Consider the following 18,635-nt stretch of genomic DNA (forward strand, 5'->3'; position numbering starts at 1 on the left):
TGTCTCCATCTTCTCCCACCACCAGCCCATTCTGGTCAAATCTATTACTAGTTTCTTGTGTACCCTTTTGTGTTTGTTTGTACACACAACATACTAACACAGATAGATACAGATACAGACATATTCTCACCTTTCTTACACAAATTGTAGCATACAATATATTTTGTTTTGCACTTTGCTTTTTTTTGCTGAACAGTTTATCTTGGAGTTCTGGGGAACTTTTTGTTTGTTTTGTTTTTGTTTAATATTCTTTATTCCTGTTTAGAGCCACATGGTTTTCCATTGGAAGTATGTCATAGTTTATTTAATCAGCCCCTTGTGGAGAAACATTTGAGTTACTTTCAATCTTTGGTGGTGTAAACACTGCTACAGTGAAAAAAACTGAGTATTATTGTTTTGTGCATGTGTAGTATCTGTAGGTTAAATTTCCAAAGCGGGATTACTGGGTCAAAGAGTTAATGCGTTAAAAAAAAAAAAATCTTCATTGTTTCAACCATCTCAGAGCAACAGAGAGTGGGGGCACTGGGGATAGAGCCTGTTTCAAATTGTGCAGACAGACCTGGATCTGGTCTGGGCTTCATTATTCCATTGCCATGTGGCTTTAGGCAAGTCACTTCCCCTCTCATGGAGCCTTGGTGTGTACTCTTCTAGCAAAAATTGGAGACTAGTCTCTATGTTAATTGGGTAATTATAAAATCAGATGAGATAATGGTTGGGAACTGTCAGCATTGCCCACCTTTTAGGTGCTGTAATTATTAACCTGAAAGTGGCCACAACCCTGGTACTAAGTTATACTAGTATAGTAGGCTCACTTGCTCTTTTAAAAAAATTATCGTACAGTAAAACTGACTTCTTTGTTTTGATGTACCAGTCTATAAATTTTAACACATTCATACATTTGCATAACCATCACCATAACCAGAATACAAAATAGCAAATGCATTTTTAATTTTAATAAGTATTGGCTAGTTACTCTCCTTAAAGATTGTACACCCACACTGGACTCCCCCCACCAATATATGAGTGACTTTTTCTCACAGCTTTGGCAAAAGGTAGAGTCGATTGTCTATTTGCTGTCATTGTTTGTTTGTTGTTACAGCATTTCCCATGCAGAGACATAAGTATTAGACTAGGGCTAGAGCAGCTGTCTGGTCCTTCTTCCCTTGATTAAAGTTGCTTAAGCCTAAAATCTGAAGCTTCAAAAGAAAAATAAATACTAAACAGAGGCCTTGTATTTTAATCACATTTTAAAGCAGCTACTTTTCCCATCTGCTCCTGAAACAAATAGACAGCTCAGTTTACAGCACTCTGTCATTCTGAATAACTAAGGGATAACTGAAAGAAACCAAAAAAAAGAAGTCTAGATTGTAGTTGTGTATCTTTGCGATTGTAATTGTTCTTCACTAAATGTTCACAAGTCTAGATGCATACTTAACTTCTCTTTTCTGCTTCCTACCCAATGCCAAGACATTTGGAAATGAAAGTATTATTAAGAAGATCTTACAATTTTGTATTTCCATTTGTAAACTTACTAAAAGAAAGAATGATATTAATAGGATTGATATGAGAAAATTGGACTAAAGTATTTGAAACATTTTCTTGACTATAAATGTAAATCAACTATACATAACCAAAATAGCATTACTTTGTTCTAGGTTTGCAAAACCACTGGCCTACAGGTCAAGTTCAGAGAGCAGACTTATGTCATTTGTGTCACATAATCTTTCAAAATTAGGAAATTTTACATTAAAATGCACATCTCTGACATTGCTTGTATAATCAGAATATCTGGCCACAATCATCCATATTATCATATGGCAACTGTTAATTGGTTCATGTACTCTATCTGATTCACTACATTTTTATACCTGGCCACTTCACTCATTTTTTTCTTACTTATTCTTCAGAATACTATATACTTTAAAGTTTTAATTGTTTAAACATCAGCCAACACTTATTTCTATTACCCATATTCTCAAGTTTCCATATAGTATGTACCAATAATATTTCAGTAAAAAAGTAGTTACTACGATTAAAGTATTTGTTCTTACAAACATGAAATCTGACATTTTATTTAACAGTTGAACTATTTAACATAGAGTTTTTTTCTCCTCTAAATAAATGAATATATTTTCCTATCATCTTGGAAAATTATCATTGATTTTTGTCACTTTCCAAATGATCCTTGCTTTTCCTGTGATAGATTGATTATTCCATATCCATGTCATTTGACTTTTCATATATATATTTTAAAAAACTTAGTTGCTGAGAAATATTATGGCAAGGTTAATCAGAATTATGATCATATTTCTTCTGTATTTCGATCCCTAAGCTGATGAGCTGACTTACCATATAACTTTTCATTGATTTTAATCTCCCAGACTTTGCAGACCTCTGTTTATTTAGGTGAGCTTTAATTACTTTGTTCATCCAGTACCCTATATTCTGCATTGAAATCTCTCATGGTATAAACAAAGATTGAGGATGATGATTGCTTTCTTTGTTAACACTGTACTAGAACTATGGAATGCTTTGTTTATGAGTACATGAAATTAAGTTTCACATCTATGTTAAGGAATTCATTTAATCTATTTGTTCATTTTTAAGAATCAAAATTCTTTTTATGACTGTCCTCTATTATTAATGTTGCTGTCTAAGAATAACTAATACCAGGACAAGGAATCGAAATGAAGTAGAAACGAAAGATGTGTAGTAAGTAGTAGGAGCATGGGAGTAGAAAGGGAAGGTTTAGTGGGACTTTTTATAAAAAGTGTTAAACTAAAGTCTATTTAAATACAGGTTATAATTTTAACTGTAGGAATAATGAAAATCAATAAAGAATGAATGACATTTTAATTTTCTTTTTTGTTATTTCTAACACAGTTGATAACACAATATCATATCCAACTCTTAATGTTTAACTTTCTAGGATGCTTTTAAAGAGGATTCTTTTTTGTAAAAATATTCAGGGTCTTTTTTTGTTTGTTTGTTTTTTCAATATTCCCAAGAGTCTCCCCAGTCTTTGATATTCAAATTATTCTCCTTTGGAGCACCTGTTGAGTCATAATCCTTGCTGATTTTCTCTATTTCACTTCTTAACTGTTCTAACTGGCTTTATGTACAATTTGAATAGTACTCAAATATCATTTTCACTAGCCTCATGAAATCCTGCATTTTTCCTTGATATTGACTTTGAGTCAATTTATATTATATTATGGTCAATTTCATTATATTATTTATAGCCATAAATAGAATCCTAAAAGAATAGATACATTTGCAACATCCAATGATAAAGGAAACACCAACTAATAAAACTTTTATCATAATAGGTAAAGACAGGCTTTTTAGTGTTGAGGAGGGAAAAATAATTGCGTAGGAACAATTAATGAGTGATGTATAAATTAATCAGTATTTTATGATATGAGAACTTTTGTTTGCATGATGAATATTCAGATAATGGGAACTCTCTGTCTTGTCTTTTGTATTCAGATATAGAACGGTGGCTGGGCAAATTCTGGGTGGAGCTTTTCAAGTTTAATGTAAAAGCTTCCCCATCTTACAAAAACTTATCAACTGTTTCTTAAAAGTACCATAAATATGTGTTTTGTGTGTGTGCACATGTGTGTGTAAACATCAGACATTGCATAAAAGTGAATTGATTTCTTCAAAGTAGTAAGATGGAAATTCATCCAGAGCATTGACTAAACTGGGCCATCAGTGTTGATAGTGATATTTATTTAACATGAATAATATTCTAATTCCCAAGAAAGATATTTTTCTGTGTGATAGATATTAGACTAAAGAATGCAGTGCCAGTCGACTCACTATTACATTGTAATAGATACCCCAAACACAAATCCCTACCAAGGAAAAGAAAGCCCTGATGACAGGACTAGATGAACCACAGGTACAATTAACCACTCCCTGCAGGGGTGAATTCAGTACCATCTATCACAAGCTAATTTGTTAGAGCGAGTCTTGAAGTAGAAATAATGAAAAGAGAAAAAACAGTAATCTAGAAATGAAAGTTATTAATGCCCATATTAATGGTCAAATGTTAAAAACATTAATTAAATACCAGAATTTTTAAAATTCTGACATTTATTGTTTAAAGACTTTTGAATGATGTTAAGACAAAAACTTTTCTAGGTTTCCTATATATATGTAAGTTCTGTGGTTAGAAAATAAATCTCATCCTAACTTGAAGTGATTTCTCTCTCCTCTGAACTTCTAGAAGCTTCGTTTTCCATGTTGCTTTTTTTAATTTAAATTTTGTTAATATATAGTGCAATATTGGTTTCTAGAGTAGAATTTAGTGGTTAATCACTAACATAAACACCCACATGTTGCTTTTTTGACAAATAATTTTGTACCAACCTTTAGACCTTATGCCATTTTCTGAAATTTATTTAAGTCTCATATTGTTATTGAACTATTTTTGTGCTTATATCTTTCCATCACATTCTCCCACTTCTACTACAGTGCCTTGTAGACGTGGCCAAAATATTTATTTGATCTGACTGATACAAACACATTCTTTTCCAGAATAAGAAAAATTACCTTGACTCTTATTTAAGGTATGTACATTAATCTCATAAAACTATGCAAAACCTTTTTTTGTTTGTTTGTTTTTTGTTTTTGTTTTCTTTTGTTTTTTTGTTTTCTTTTGTTTTTCTCCCAATATTTAATTTAAATTCAAGTTAGTTAGCATATAGTGCAGTATTGGTTTCAGGAGTAGAATTTAGTGATTCATCACTTACATATATCATCCCAATATATGTCATCCCAATTAAGTACCCTCCTTAATACCTATCACCCATTTAGATCATCCCCCCACTTCCCCTCCATCAACCCTCAGTTTGTTCTCTATAGTTAAGGTCTCTTAGGGTTTGACTCCCTTTCTCATTTTATCTTATTTTATTTTTCTTTCCCTTCCCCTATGTTCATCTGTTTTGTTTCTTAAATTCCACATGAGTGAAATCATATGGTATTTGTCTTTCTGTCACTGACTTATTTCACTTAGCATAATACACTTTAATTCTAGCCACGTCGTTGCAAATGGCAAGATTTCATTCTTTTTGATGGCTGAGTTTTATATATATATATACACACACATCTTCTTTATCCATTCATCTGTCGATGGATATTTAGACTCTTTCCATAATTTGGCTATTGTTGATAGTGCTGCTATAAACATTGGACTGCATGTGCCTGCCCCTTCGAATCAGTATTTTTGTATCCTTTGGATAAATACCTAGTAGTGCAATTGTTGGGTCGTAGGGTAGCTCTCTTTTTAACTTTTTGAGGAACCTCCATACTGTTTTTCAGAGTGGCTGCACCAGTTTGCATTCCCACCAACAGTGTAAAAGTTGTTTCCCTTTCTCCACATCCTCGCCAACATCTATTGTTTCCTGAGTTGTTAATTTTAGCCATTCTGACAGGTGTGAGGTGGTACTTCTTTGTGGTTTTGATTTGTATTTCCCTGATGATGAGTGATGTTGAGCATTTTTTCATGTGTCTGTTGACCATTCATATGTCTTCTTTGGAGAAATGTCCGTTCATATCTTCTGCCCATTTCTTAACTGTATTATTTAATTTTGGGGTGTTGAGTTTGATAAATTCTTTATAGATTTTGGATACTAGTCCCATACCTGATATGTCATTTGCAAATAACTTCTCCCATTCTGTAGGTTGACTTTAGTTTTGTTGATTGTTTCCTTTGCCGTTATGTAAAATTTTTATAGCAAATATTAATATTACCCCCATTACTAAACTTCAGATGAGTTCTTCTTCCAATATAGGTTGTAAGTAGTATTTGAGATTCATGCTCTGAATACTTTTAAAGATGATAATGCTCAAGAAAATGAGGTATGTTTGTGAAGGTGTGTAGGAGCAGGAACAATTGAACCTTGAACAAATGGATTTGAACTGCATGGGTCCACTTACATGCAGATTGTTTCTGATACAGTACTGTACTGTAAATGTATTTTCTCTTCCTTATGATTTTCTTAATAACATTTTCTTTTGAATGCTTACTTTGTTGTAAGAATTCAGTATATAATACACATAAAATACAAAATATGTATTAATTGACTGTTTATGTTATCTATAAGGCTTCAAGTCAACAATAAGCTATTAGTAAAGTTTTTTGGGAGTTAGAAGTTATAAATGGATATTCAACTATGCAGGGAGTCAGTACCCCTGACCCTCACGTTGTTCAAAGGTCAACTGTATTTTTTTACACTGCTGGTAGATGTAAATTGGTACAACTCTTAGAAAGTAGTTAAGATATATATGTATACCAGAAGCCTGAAGATATTATTATCCTTGACCCAATTTCCAAAAATCTATTCCAAAGAAGTGTAGAAAAAGCCTTATCCCAAGGAAATTTGCAAGATTATTTATAATAATTAAATTTGGAAAGAACCTAAATGATAAAGAGTAGTGAATGGTAATAAGCAAATTACAGGGCAATATTATGATATTATTACACATAGTATTTGCAAAGACTTTGTTGACGCATGGGCTTTTTTGTTAAAAATGCATAAAATTTAGGTACAGTATTATCAGTGCTTTATAAGAAAAACATAGGTAAAATTCTGGAAGAAGATATGCAGAAATCAACAGTTTAACAGTGAGTTGTGTTTGAGTGATAGAACTGTTTTCATTCTTACACTTCACTTGTATTCCCTAATAATCTTATAAAATAATATACAGTTGTATATGAGTATCTGTCATAGCTCCATTTGGAAAGTTTATTTTCCACCTTTGAATTTCCTTAACATTCTTGTTGAAAACAATTGACCATAAAATATGAGGGTTTGTTTTTGGATCTTCAAGTGGATTCCATTGATCTATGTCTGTCTTTATGCCAGTACCACACTGTCTTAATTACTGCAGTTTTGTGATGATTACTGTAAGGAATTGAGTTCTCCAACTTTGTCCTTCTTTTTCAAGATTGTTTGTCCTGGCTATTCTGGGTCCCTTCAGTCCCCATATAAATTTTATGTTTAGCTTGTCAATTTCTACAAAGAAGCCAGCTGTGATTTTGATAGAGATTGCATTTAATCTAAAGATCAATTTGGGGAATGTTGCCTCTTAACAGTATTAAGGCTTATGTTCATCCATGAACATGACATGTATTTCCATTTAGTTAAGTCTTAATTCTCTTCAATAATCTTTTTGTAGTTTTTAGAGTGTAATTTTATACTTCTTTTGCTAAATATATTCCTAAATATTTTATTCCTCTGATACACTTTTAAATGGAATTGTTTTTTAATGTCATTTCATATTGTTCATTGTTAATGTAGAGAAAGTGACTAATTTTTTAAATTGATCTTGTCCTGCAACTTTGCTGAACTCATTTATAAATTTTTGTAGTTTCTTAGAGAATTCCTTTGGATTTTCTACATATAAGACCATACCATCTGAAGTAGATATAGTTTTACTTATACCTAATCTAGATGCCTTATATTTCATTTTCTTACCTAGTTTCTTGGCTAGAATAGAAGTACAGTACAATGTTGAATAGAAGTTAAGAGTGGATACCCTTTGTCTTTTTCCTAGTATAGGAACAAAGCACTCATTGTTACACTGTTAATTATGATATGAGCTGTGCGTTATTAATAGATGCTTTTTATTATTTGTGGAAGCTCCCTTCTCTAATTCTAATTTGTAGAGTATTTTATAAAAGATTTTATTTATTTATTTGAAAGAGAGAGATAGCAGGAGAGAGTATGGGGGGGCAAGGAGAGGGAGAAGCAAGCTCCCTGCTGAGCAAAAAGCCCTACACAGGGCTTGATCCCAGGACCCCAAGATCATGACCTGAGCTGAAGGCAGACACTTAACCAACTAAGCCACCCAGACACCCCTAATTTGTAGAGTATTTTTATCATCAAGAGGTGTTGGATTTTGTCAAATTCCCTTCCCCGCTGCTTGTGTTCCCTCTCTTGCTGTGTCTCTCTCTGTCAAATAAATAAATAAAATCTTTAAAAAAAATAAAAACAAATAAAAACTTCCCACAACATATCAGTGTAAGTTTATCAATTATAACAAATGTACAATTCTGGTAGGGGATGTTGGTAATGGGGGAGCATATGCATATACAGGAGCAGGAGGTATTTGGGAAATTTCTGTATCTTCCCTTCAATTTGCTGTGACATGAACCTAACACTGCTCTAGAAAAATTAAATCTAAAACAAAACACTTCCCACAAGTAAAAGCCTAGGCCCAGATGGCTTCACTGGTGATTTCTGCCAAGCATTTAAAGAACTGTTTATACCAATTCTTTACAAACTCTTCTAAAATGTAGAAGAGGAGAGAGCATTTCTCATCTCATTCTGAAGCCATTATTACTCTGATAAAAAAATTAGACAATGACATCACAAGAAAAGAAAACTACAGATCAATCTCTCTTATGAATATAGACAGAAACATCCTCAATTAAGTAGCAGGAAACCAAATCTAGCAACATATAAAAAGGATCTTACACCATGACTACGTGGAATTTACCCCAGGAATGTAAGGTTGGTTTAACATCCAAAATCAATTAATTTAATACACCATAACAGTAGAATAAAGACAAAGCACATTATCTCAACAGACACAGAATGAGCATTTGACAAAATCCAACACCTCTTTTTCAAGATTGTTTGTCCTGGCTATTCTGGGTCCCTTCAGTCCCCATATAAATTTTATGTTTAGCTTGTCAATTTCTACAAAGAAGCCAGCTGTGATTTTGATAGAGATTGCATTTAATCTAAAGATCAATTTGGGGAATGTTGCCTCTTAACAGTATTAAGGCTTATGTTCATCCATGAACATGACATGTATTTCCATTTAGTTAAGTCTTAATTCTCTTCAATAATCTTTTTGTAGTTTTTAGAGTGTAATTTTATACTTCTTTTGCTAAATATATTCCTAAATATTTTATTCCTCTGATACACTTTTAAATGGAATTACAGAATCTTATAGAACAGTAGGAAGAAGATACCAGTTTGTTTGTTTTAAAGATTTTATTTATTTATTTGATAGAGAGAGACACAGCGAGAGAGGGAACACAAGCAGGGGGAGTGGGAGAGGGAGAAGCAGGCTTCCCCCAAGCAGGGAGCTCGATGTGGAGCTCGATCCCAGGTCCCTGGGACCATAACCTGAGCCGAAGGCAAATGCTTAACGACTGAGCCACCCAGGCACCCCAATTTTCAATTTCTTCTTGAGTCACCTTATTTCTCCTTGAATAGTTTATGTCTCTTCAGAATTTGTCCATTTCATCTAAGTTACCTAATTTTTTGACTTTGTATTCCCTTATACTCTTTTTTTTCTGCAGGTCAGTAATGTCTTCTCCTTCATTTGCACTATGATAATTTGAGTCTTCTCTCTATTTTCTTGATTATTCTAGCTGAAGGCTTGACAATTTTGCTGATCTTTTCAAAAAACCAAATTTTAGTTCCATTGATTTTTCTCTATTTTGTCCATACTCCATTTCATTTATTTCCACTCTCATTTTTATTTTTTAGTATAGTTTCTTTTTTTTAAGATTTTATTTATTTATTTGACAGAGAGAGAGAGCAAGCACATGCAGGGGGAGCTGCAGAGAAAGAGGGAGAAGCAGGCTCCCCACTGAGCGGGAGCCCAACATGGGGCTAGATCCCCGGACCTTGGGATCATGACCTGAGCCAAAGGCAGACGCTTGACTGACTGAGCCACCCAGGCACCCCTAGTTTCTTTTGTTGTTCCAGAGTCTTAAGGTAGAAGTTTAGGTTATCAATTTGAGATCTTTCTTCTTTTTTAATATTGATGCTTATAGTTATATTTTCCCTCAAAGCACAGCTTTATCTTCATCTCATATGTTTTGGTATGTTGTATCTTATTTTAATTCATCCTAAAATATTTTCTAATATCCCTTTTGATTTCTACTTTGACTGACTGGTTATTGAGGAATGTGTTGTTTAATATCTACATGTTTTTTAATTTACCAATTTCTTTCTGTTTTTGATTTCTAATTTCATTCCATTATGATTAGAGAACATACTTTATATGATTTAAGTTCTTTTAAATTTATTGAGGATTTTTTATTCTCTAGATATGCTCTATCCTGGAGACTATTTCATGCACACTTCAGGAAGTTTCCAGCTGTTGTGTCTTTGAATATTTTTTCAAGTCCTTTTTCCTTCTCCTTCTGTTACTCCCAATTAGGTATATGTTAGTGTGTTTGGTGGTGTCCCACATTTCTCTGAGGCTCTATTAATTTCTCTTTATTTTTTTCTCTATTCTTGAGAGTACAAAATCTCTGTTGATTTATCTTCACATTCATTTATTTTTTTTCTTCTGCTGGTTCAGGTCAATTGAGTCCCTGTACTGAATTTTTCATTTCAATCATTATGTTTTCAACTCTGGAATTTCCATTTGGTTCTTTTTTTAATAATTTCTCTCTTTATTAATATTCTATATCTGTTGAAATATTGTCATCATACTTTGCTTTGGTTCTTTGAACATATTACATATTTTTACTTGCTCCTTTGAAGTCTTTATTAGGTATGACAGCTGGGCTCTCTCACAAATTAGTTTCTATTCACTTTTTTTCCCTGTGTTTGGGTCATACTTTAATGTTTTTTGCATGTCTTGTAGTTTTTTTGTTGTTGAAAACTTGATATTTTCTTTTTTTTTTTTTTTTTTTTGAAGTGTAATCGCCATTTATTTTTTTTCTGGAGAACAGCTTTTCTTCAGTCCTTAAGGACTTAGCTCCTTACATGGGCTTTGGTGGAGGTCGTGGGGCAGCACCTGCAGGTCTAAATCGGGGTGGGGGTGTTCGGTCCTTCCGTGCTTCACGAGAGCGATTCCTGACTACCTTGCTGTGAATGGCACAACTCACACAATAATGTAGTTTCACATACAGCTTGGGAAGCACATAGGCGTCGAAGACGCTCGCTTCGGAAATGTCCCTGACGGCGGCAGCCTCTACTATGTTCCGTATAACGAACTTCTTAATGGCCTTATCCTTGGGCACACAACGGGCGCAGTTGGTGCAGCGAATAGGCTGCACGTGGCCGCGGCCCTTTTTGGCACGACCATTATTCCTTCTTTTCTTGGTCATCTTGGTAGCGAGACCCGAGAGAGCGAAAACTTGATATTTTCAATAACATATCAACTCTAGGTACTGATCCTCTCTTCCAGGACTTTTTGTTTTTGTTTGCTTGTTTATTTGTTTAATTATATAGCTAGACTATTTTAGTGAGGTCTATTTCCCCCATTGTGTCAAGCCTCTGATAATACTCCTGAAAGGGTTTGGATTTGCCCATGCACATGGTCACCATGTAATAACAGTATTTATAGCAGAGCTCTTTGAGACTGTCTTCCTTGATCTTTGTTATGCTGTCTGCCTCTGTTGGTGTCTCACACACCTGTTGAGCTTCACTGATTGCCAGTGGAATGCTCTATTGTTTTTGATAAGGTTTAAGGACACAAATTACTCCATAGTCTGATCCAATTAAATTCTGACCCCTTTGCTAGAGTAGGTTTTTGAGGCCATTCTTTGAAGTTTTATCCTACCCCAGAAGGACTCTTCTTAGCTGTCTCTTCCCTTGGTTCTCTCTGGTAAAAAATCCCATTTTCCTGGGATAGTTTTTGTTTTGTTTTGTTTGATAAATGATAAATCCATCATTTCTAATTCTTTACTGATGTGGCCTGCCATTTATGTTGTTTCTGTGGAGAGTTATGAGCCTCCTCTTACTTTATTACCTGTTTCAAGAGCACCCTTAATCTTGAACTTTTCTATATTGTATTTTAAATAAAATTACTTGTTTTGGAGAGAGCTTTAAAACTTTGTTTTTGTGGCTTGCATCTATCCCTGGGCAAACTCTCTGAGCCACTGCTCTGAAGCTAAGGACAGGGATAGTGGCCCACTTTTTTTGGAGTGACACCCCTGTTTTATGAGTAGGGCAATTGGTGGAACGGTAGCCTCTGATCTTCTTGGCTTACCCCTCCTGGTGTGGAACTTCTGCCCTAAAACTGAGCTGGGGCAATGGTGATTGGGGCCACTTGTTCTCAGCCTTCCTCACCTAGAGTAAAACCTCTGCTCTGTAAGTAAGGACTAATTACAGTTGCAAAAGGTTGTTCATTTGCCCTTAGGATGATTTCTAGAAATTTTAAATGATTGTACTTTTATAATTTTTCTGGTTTTGATTGTTTCTCTGGAAAGCCCCTTATTCCTCATCCATTCCAGAAGTGAATCTGGGCCATTAACTTTTGGATGGTATCCCATCAACGATTCTGTTGATTTCAGAAGGATCTTTGTTACTGTGTGATTTATCATTTATCAGTCTATTGGCTTTACCTCCAGAAATCAGCATCATCATGGCACAAACCACTTTGTACACTACAGAGCAATGAATTACAGCATCCTCAAATGTCAATAATACATGTTTAGACCTAAAGTCAACATGTGGGAATAGGTGTAACCTAACATAAGGTCATCTCTTTATATAGATGATACTCTGTAGGTCATCTGCAAGGAAAGGGAATAAGTAACTCTGTGTCATAGCCAGTCTCAGTTTTTATCATGTTATTGCCTCCATCCATACCAGTGTGACAAAGCAAGGATAGGGAAACTTTCTCTTTCTCTGATAGAAGACTATCCCCCAGTTAACCCAAACTACACTAATACAGGCTGGGTTCTCCTTCCTTCTACAGCAACATTCTCTTCCCGGAGCTTCTCTGGCAAAAGGTGATCTTGGCCTGTCCTCTGTGTAAAGAACTTTGTCTAAGGTTCAAAATTTTAAGTGTTCTGATATTTAAAAGCTTAACTCTCAAAAGTTAAAGAATTTTAGGAGTTCTTACTTGTTGCCTTCCAATCTCCACTGACTAAACATCTACTCTCATTCACCCACCAAAACTGGAGAAAACATCTTCTGGTTCTATTGCTTGACTAAACTTTCAGACACCTACATATAAGATATATAAAATTTCAAGGTTTTAAAAAGATTTTATTTATTTATTTTAGAGAGAGAAAGAGAGCATCGGAAGAGGGCCAGGTTACATAGAAATAACCCGAGATTCTTGAACAGGGGAGAGAATCTCAAGCAGACTCTATGCTGAGTGCAGAGCCTACTGCAGGGCTCGGTCCCATGACCCTGGATCACAACCTGAACCAAAACCAAAAGTCAGACACTCGACTGACTGTGCCGCCCAAGTGCCCCTAAAAAATCCCAGTTTTATTCCATTTTCTTAGGGATATTTTTCTTTTCTGTTTATTAACTGATGTGCAGTCATTTCCTATTATTTACTGAAATATTTGTTATATTGTATTTCTCCCACATGCAGGATTAATAGGTGTCTATATTGTGTCATTCCTATTTTCCCCAAAATGTCTGAATGTCTGATGGCCTGTGAAACAAACCTCATAATCTTCCCTGTTTGGCCACAGTTTACCTTTCTTGCCTCTCTCTGATCTTCTGCCTGTGTTCCACTCATACTGGGCCAACAACTCACTACTTTCTCCAAACATACCATTTATTTCACATGTCCATGCTTTTGATATCAGAAATGCTTAACGAAGTGATTGCAATGGTCTTCTGATAATTATGTCAGGTACCAGAGCCTCAGTCAGCTCCTATTGAATCAGAATTTTTATGTGTGATGACTTATTTAAAAGCTTCTCAGCTGGTTCTAGAGCTAGTTAGGAACGATTGCTATAATCTTTTCTTTCCCTGCAGTATCCTCCCTGTCACTTGCTTTCACTTTGTCTGACAAAATCTTGCTCAACAAAAGCCAAAAAAGAGAGAGAAGGGAAAAGAGAGTGAGAGAGAGAGTGAGAGATCCAACTAAAATACTGCTTTACCAAAAATTTTTCCTCATTTCTATCTCCATTTTTAATCTAGTGGATATTTGTTGTTGTTCTTGACGAATTAGTATCAGAGCCCTCTTTCTGTGTTCACGGGGTCCCTTAGCTTCTGAATTAAAGACAGGTCCTACTTTAGAGGCTCAAAATGCCAACTACTTACTTTTCCAGCCTCCCTCACACATGAGTCTATAAGCAAGACTTTGCCAATTCAGACATATACACCACAGTCTTTGAAGCAAGAACTAGAGACATGAGAAACAGGCCATACACTACATTTTTAGAGAAGGTAAGCATGTAGCAATGGGCAGCTACTTCCAGTTTCCAAATACAGTGGAAGTTATTCTAGTGGCAGCATCTAGCTTGCAGCTTCTAAGCAGAAGCATTGTACCCTGTGGCCCCTTTTCCTGGCCTGGTAGCCTCCAAATCTTATTCTACAGCTTCCTGGAGAATTCTGCGAGATCCTTCCTATCTTTTAATAAATTTATTTTCTGCTGAAATTACATCAAGTTGGTTTCTATCACTGGTAACTAAGATATAGAGACACTTAATAAAATAATCACCTTTCTATAGCCCCCACACCCCTTCATTCACAAGCCAAATGGGAATAAATCATACTGTCTTATTGTTAATTGCCAGTAGAATATGAGTTAACTGTCAAAAGGGAAGGAAAGAACATTCTAGGCAGAAGGCCTAGCAGGAAGCCATGTGGCTGGAAGAAACATAGAGAATACCAAGACCTAAAGGGACCCTTTGCCTAAAAGATAAAATTTTCTACAAAGAAGATTGTAGAAAATTAGTGAGAGGTAGAAAAAAAAAGAAAATTAGTGAGAGGTGTCAATGAATAGAAAGCTGTTAGAGGAATTAAATAACTGGATCACAGTAGCTCTACAAGACCATATGAAGACATTTTAATTTTTATTAAGTTCAATAACAATGTAAAGCTATTGAGGTATTTTAAATGGCAGATGTTATGCTCAGATTTGTATTTTGAAAAAACCTCCTCTGTGGCATGAATAATAAATTGGAGGTAGGGAAATGCTGGTGATTTTACTTGGATTTGAGTTTTGCTCATAATATTTAGAGGTCTATATTGTTCCAAGCTGATCACTGCATTCTTGCCATGTCCTCCTACTCATCCTAAATTTTTTCTGTTGGGATATTCCAAGGGGAAGACGTCTCCTCTCTCATCTTTTAGTCCTTTAATCTTTGAATATATGCAGAACAGGCTAGGGCAATATTTTTTCCGTGTTTCTTACCATTATTAGTAAGAGTTGCTAATGAAGAGACTCTAATTTTTATCACATCCATTTAATTTCACAAAGATCTATAACTCATATTGGATTCTTTTGATATCCAGATATTTAAGCAGTTCTGGGTTTGTTTGTTTGTTTGTTTGTTTGTTTGAAGAGTTGGAGTAGCTTTCAACTTATTCTTTTAAAACTAAAACTGAAAACCAAAAAAAGATATACCACACCAAAACATATGCTAATAATGCCTTTATATTATATTATTTTATATATTATATATATACATATTAATGTCTTTTTTCAAGTGCTGTTCAAAACAAAAATTAAGTTTGAAGATACTATTTGTATTTTTATTTGGTCTCAGAGAGTCAAATAATGATTGCAGATGGCCAGATTGCAGATGACCAGCCAAATAATTAGAGCTGCTACTGATTTTTATAAGTATGACCTTCTGAATTTTAGTAAATCCACCAAATCATTACAAAAGGCAGTCAGTGGTAAATCAAACAATTTGGTTTTTCATTCATTAGTAGAGTCAAAGGCCTTTAATTTCTGAATTCCAGAAAATTTTTCTAAGCATACTTAAAAAGCAATATCCCAAACAAAGGCAAGGCATGTGGTGGCTAATATATGCAAAGTTGGTAAGGACAAGACTGTAAGGCCACCCATGGGACCAACCATGTGTGTTGCAGCACAACAGCACAGGAGGGGCAAGGACAGGAATCAGAGGTTCAAGGCAAGGCAAGAGTTTTCCAAATTCCAGACTGTTATCTTATATAAGTGATTTATTAATCTTATTTGTCCACATTATTTCTTGGTTATTTTAACTAACAAAGAAGATTGTAGAATTTAAGAAAAATAAAAGTATATATTCTTTGTCCAAAGTATATTTAAGGAAATTTAGGTTGAACCATATGAAATTGTCATTTCTGCTAGTCAGAAATGATTGAATATGGGCAATTTCGTTTGGTTCAACCTGCTAAAACCTATCAATGCACTGTGACATACCATAACATACAGCGTATCATTGAAGTTGCTCATTCTGAATAGATATGAATATATTTTTTCTCCATTTTTTATCAACAATTAATTTTAACAGAAAATATCTACTTTTTCAAATAAATGTAATCTTATTAGGTACCAGAAACACTTCCTATGTCCATTTTAAAAACAAGTTATCAAATTCAAAAGAGACTTTTTAATTGTAAAGAAGGGGCAACATGCAACATGGTACAAATATACTGGTGAACTGACCCAGTCTATAATGTTTTTAATGCCCTCTTGGTTGAGATTCTAGAATCCAGGGATTTTCCAGAGCCATCACAGAATTAGATAATACATACTTATACTATAGCTCTCCCTAATTCCAAGAAAGTTAAAGTCTCAGGAAAGATGGAGGTCACTATAAATAATTTTTTAAAATAATAATAGTAATTATAGCAGATAACACTTAAATAGGGTTTATCGTGCCAGGCACTATTTTAAGTGCTTTGCATATATTAACTCATTTAAACTTCACAGCAATCTAGTGAAGTAGCTAATAGTAAGTATCATTATCCCCATTATAAAAATGAGAAAATATGCAGAACAATTAAACAATTTGTATAAAGTCACACAACAAGTAAATGCCTGAGCCAAAATTTAAACCCAAGCATTCTGGCGCCAAAGTCACTACTTAACCAATAATAAACTGCCTCTCAATATAAAGAAGGTCTAGTATCACTGAATCAATTTTAACACTAGCAGGAGTTGCAATATTGGTTGAAATACTAAATTCTTTAATGGAGCTTATCATGCTTCTTTCCATTCCAGTAGCTGCCATTCCAGACTGTTGCAGTAGTTCTCTAGCTAGGATACAGATTTCTAATCTTCTCCCTGTTCTGAGCCAGCCAACACCCTACTGCTAGATTAATAGAAATAAATCATCACTTTAATCGTGTTACTACCTTGCTCACATCCCTTTCGTGACTCTATATTTCCACTGCCAGGAAAGGATGTAAAGAAGGATGTACCAGGATCTGGTAGCGTAAACTGAAAGCCCTTTACCACAAGCTCAATGTTTCTTTGAAGTTTTTTGTTTTAGCTTAAAAATTCACACAAATTTTATATCCATATATGTTTGTTTTAATATAAAAATAATGTTTAAAATTAGATATCATATAATGACTTAATTCTAAATTTTCAAAGAAAATTGATGAGTCAGAGAGATGCTTCATGTGTACCATGGTCTTTCTAGTGTCACATGAAGTATATGTACTCTCGTTTGAAGAGCCTGGGTGTACAGAATAGATTTTGGGTGTCTTTGCTACATACTTAAGACCCAATTATCTGGTCCCATCCCAACCTTCCCATCTTATAACTTGCTATTTCCCTGCATTAAGCCTCTGGGTGAATCCATCCACCTAATCATCCAGTTATTTACCACATACCCACTATGTACCACTTTAGGAGGCACTATGTGCCCCCTAAAGATGTCTTGTACTGTATACCACCTATATATTTTGGCTATTGTCCTTTCTCCCTGCTTGGAATACCTTCTCACCTTATTTCTATTTAAGTGCTTATCCTTCAAAACCTAATTCGAATAGCTTTTCCTGACTATCCCATTCAGGACTCTGAATTCCTATTACACTTACTTAGTGCTTATTATATAATATGTTATGTTTTTTATATCTGTATGACTAGGTGTTACACATAAAGTTTTTAAATAAGAGTTCAACATGCAGAGAAGCAAAAAAAGGACACAGGCAAGGAATATAAAATAGCACAGGGTATCCCAATAAATGCTAGGTTGTTTCAAATAGCCGGAATGTAGAATATACACTGATAATGTAAAAAAAGGAGGGACCAGATCATGAAGGGATATATAATACATGCTAAGAAATGGACATCCCACCCACCCCAGCTCCCACTGTAATTAATGGGAAACCAGCAAAGAATTCAAACAGGTGGTAATTTATTATATTGATCATAATGAACTTTGATGTAAATTCCATAGTTTTTAATATTCTTCATTTTCTTAGATCTTTATTTTATATCTACGTAAAATTATAATCATGTCTTTATGAAATCTTTTTTTAATTTAACCCACAGTATATCTTTTCTGTATTCAATGGATACACACATAGACAGGAATTTTGTTCATTGCTTTAAAAAATGGGATCTCACACACACACATATACACACACACAAACACACACACATAGCCCCACACTTTGCATTTTTCATTCTACAATACTTTGTAGAAATAGCTCTAATTTTTTTAATGACTGTAATATATTGTATAGTATGGATGTATCAAAATTTATTCAACTATTTCTCTGTTTATGGACATTCACCTTATTTCCAGTTTCTTGATATTTTTAAGGTATTATATCTAGTCAAACCTTATGTTTATTTCACTGTTTCACTGTAGTCTTGATCAATCTATCATGAACTATTAAATATTTCAGGTAGGTTTGGATATATAAGACAAAAGTAAACTTATGTTGATAATCTTATTTATTATGATCCTATCTCGTATCCTCTTTTGCTACAAAATTAGTGGATAT

At 34.3% G+C, this 18,635-nt stretch overlaps 2 protein-coding genes across 2 annotated transcripts in view; one reads left to right on the forward strand and one right to left on the reverse strand.

Annotated features, from left to right (window-relative positions):
• Positions 1 to 3,278: 3,278 nt before the first annotated feature.
• Positions 3,279 to 18,635, forward strand: part of MBD5 (methyl-CpG binding domain protein 5) — a 167,951-nt gene continuing 152,594 nt past the window's right edge. Inside the window, exon 1 of the mRNA XM_027588361.2 lies at positions 3,279 to 3,329. The gene's annotated coding sequence lies outside the window, so the exon portion shown is untranslated. The remainder of the gene's footprint in view (positions 3,330 to 18,635) is intronic.
• Positions 10,657 to 11,110, reverse strand: LOC118356795 (40S ribosomal protein S26). Its single transcript, XM_035726517.1, has one exon. The coding sequence runs from the start codon at positions 11,090 to 11,092 to the stop codon at positions 10,745 to 10,747; it is 348 nt and encodes a 115-aa protein (XP_035582410.1). The 5' UTR covers positions 11,093 to 11,110; the 3' UTR covers positions 10,657 to 10,744.

This window comes from Zalophus californianus, chromosome 3, assembly GCF_009762305.2.
Source record: "Zalophus californianus isolate mZalCal1 chromosome 3, mZalCal1.pri.v2, whole genome shotgun sequence".
NCBI classification, from domain to species: Eukaryota; Metazoa; Chordata; class Mammalia; order Carnivora; family Otariidae; genus Zalophus; species Zalophus californianus.

Excerpts from the sequence above, each read along its gene's own strand:
- LOC118356795 (XM_035726517.1), bottom strand. The coding sequence starts at position 11,092 with ATGACCAAGAAAAGAAGGAATAATGGTCGTGCCAAAAAGGGCCGCGGC.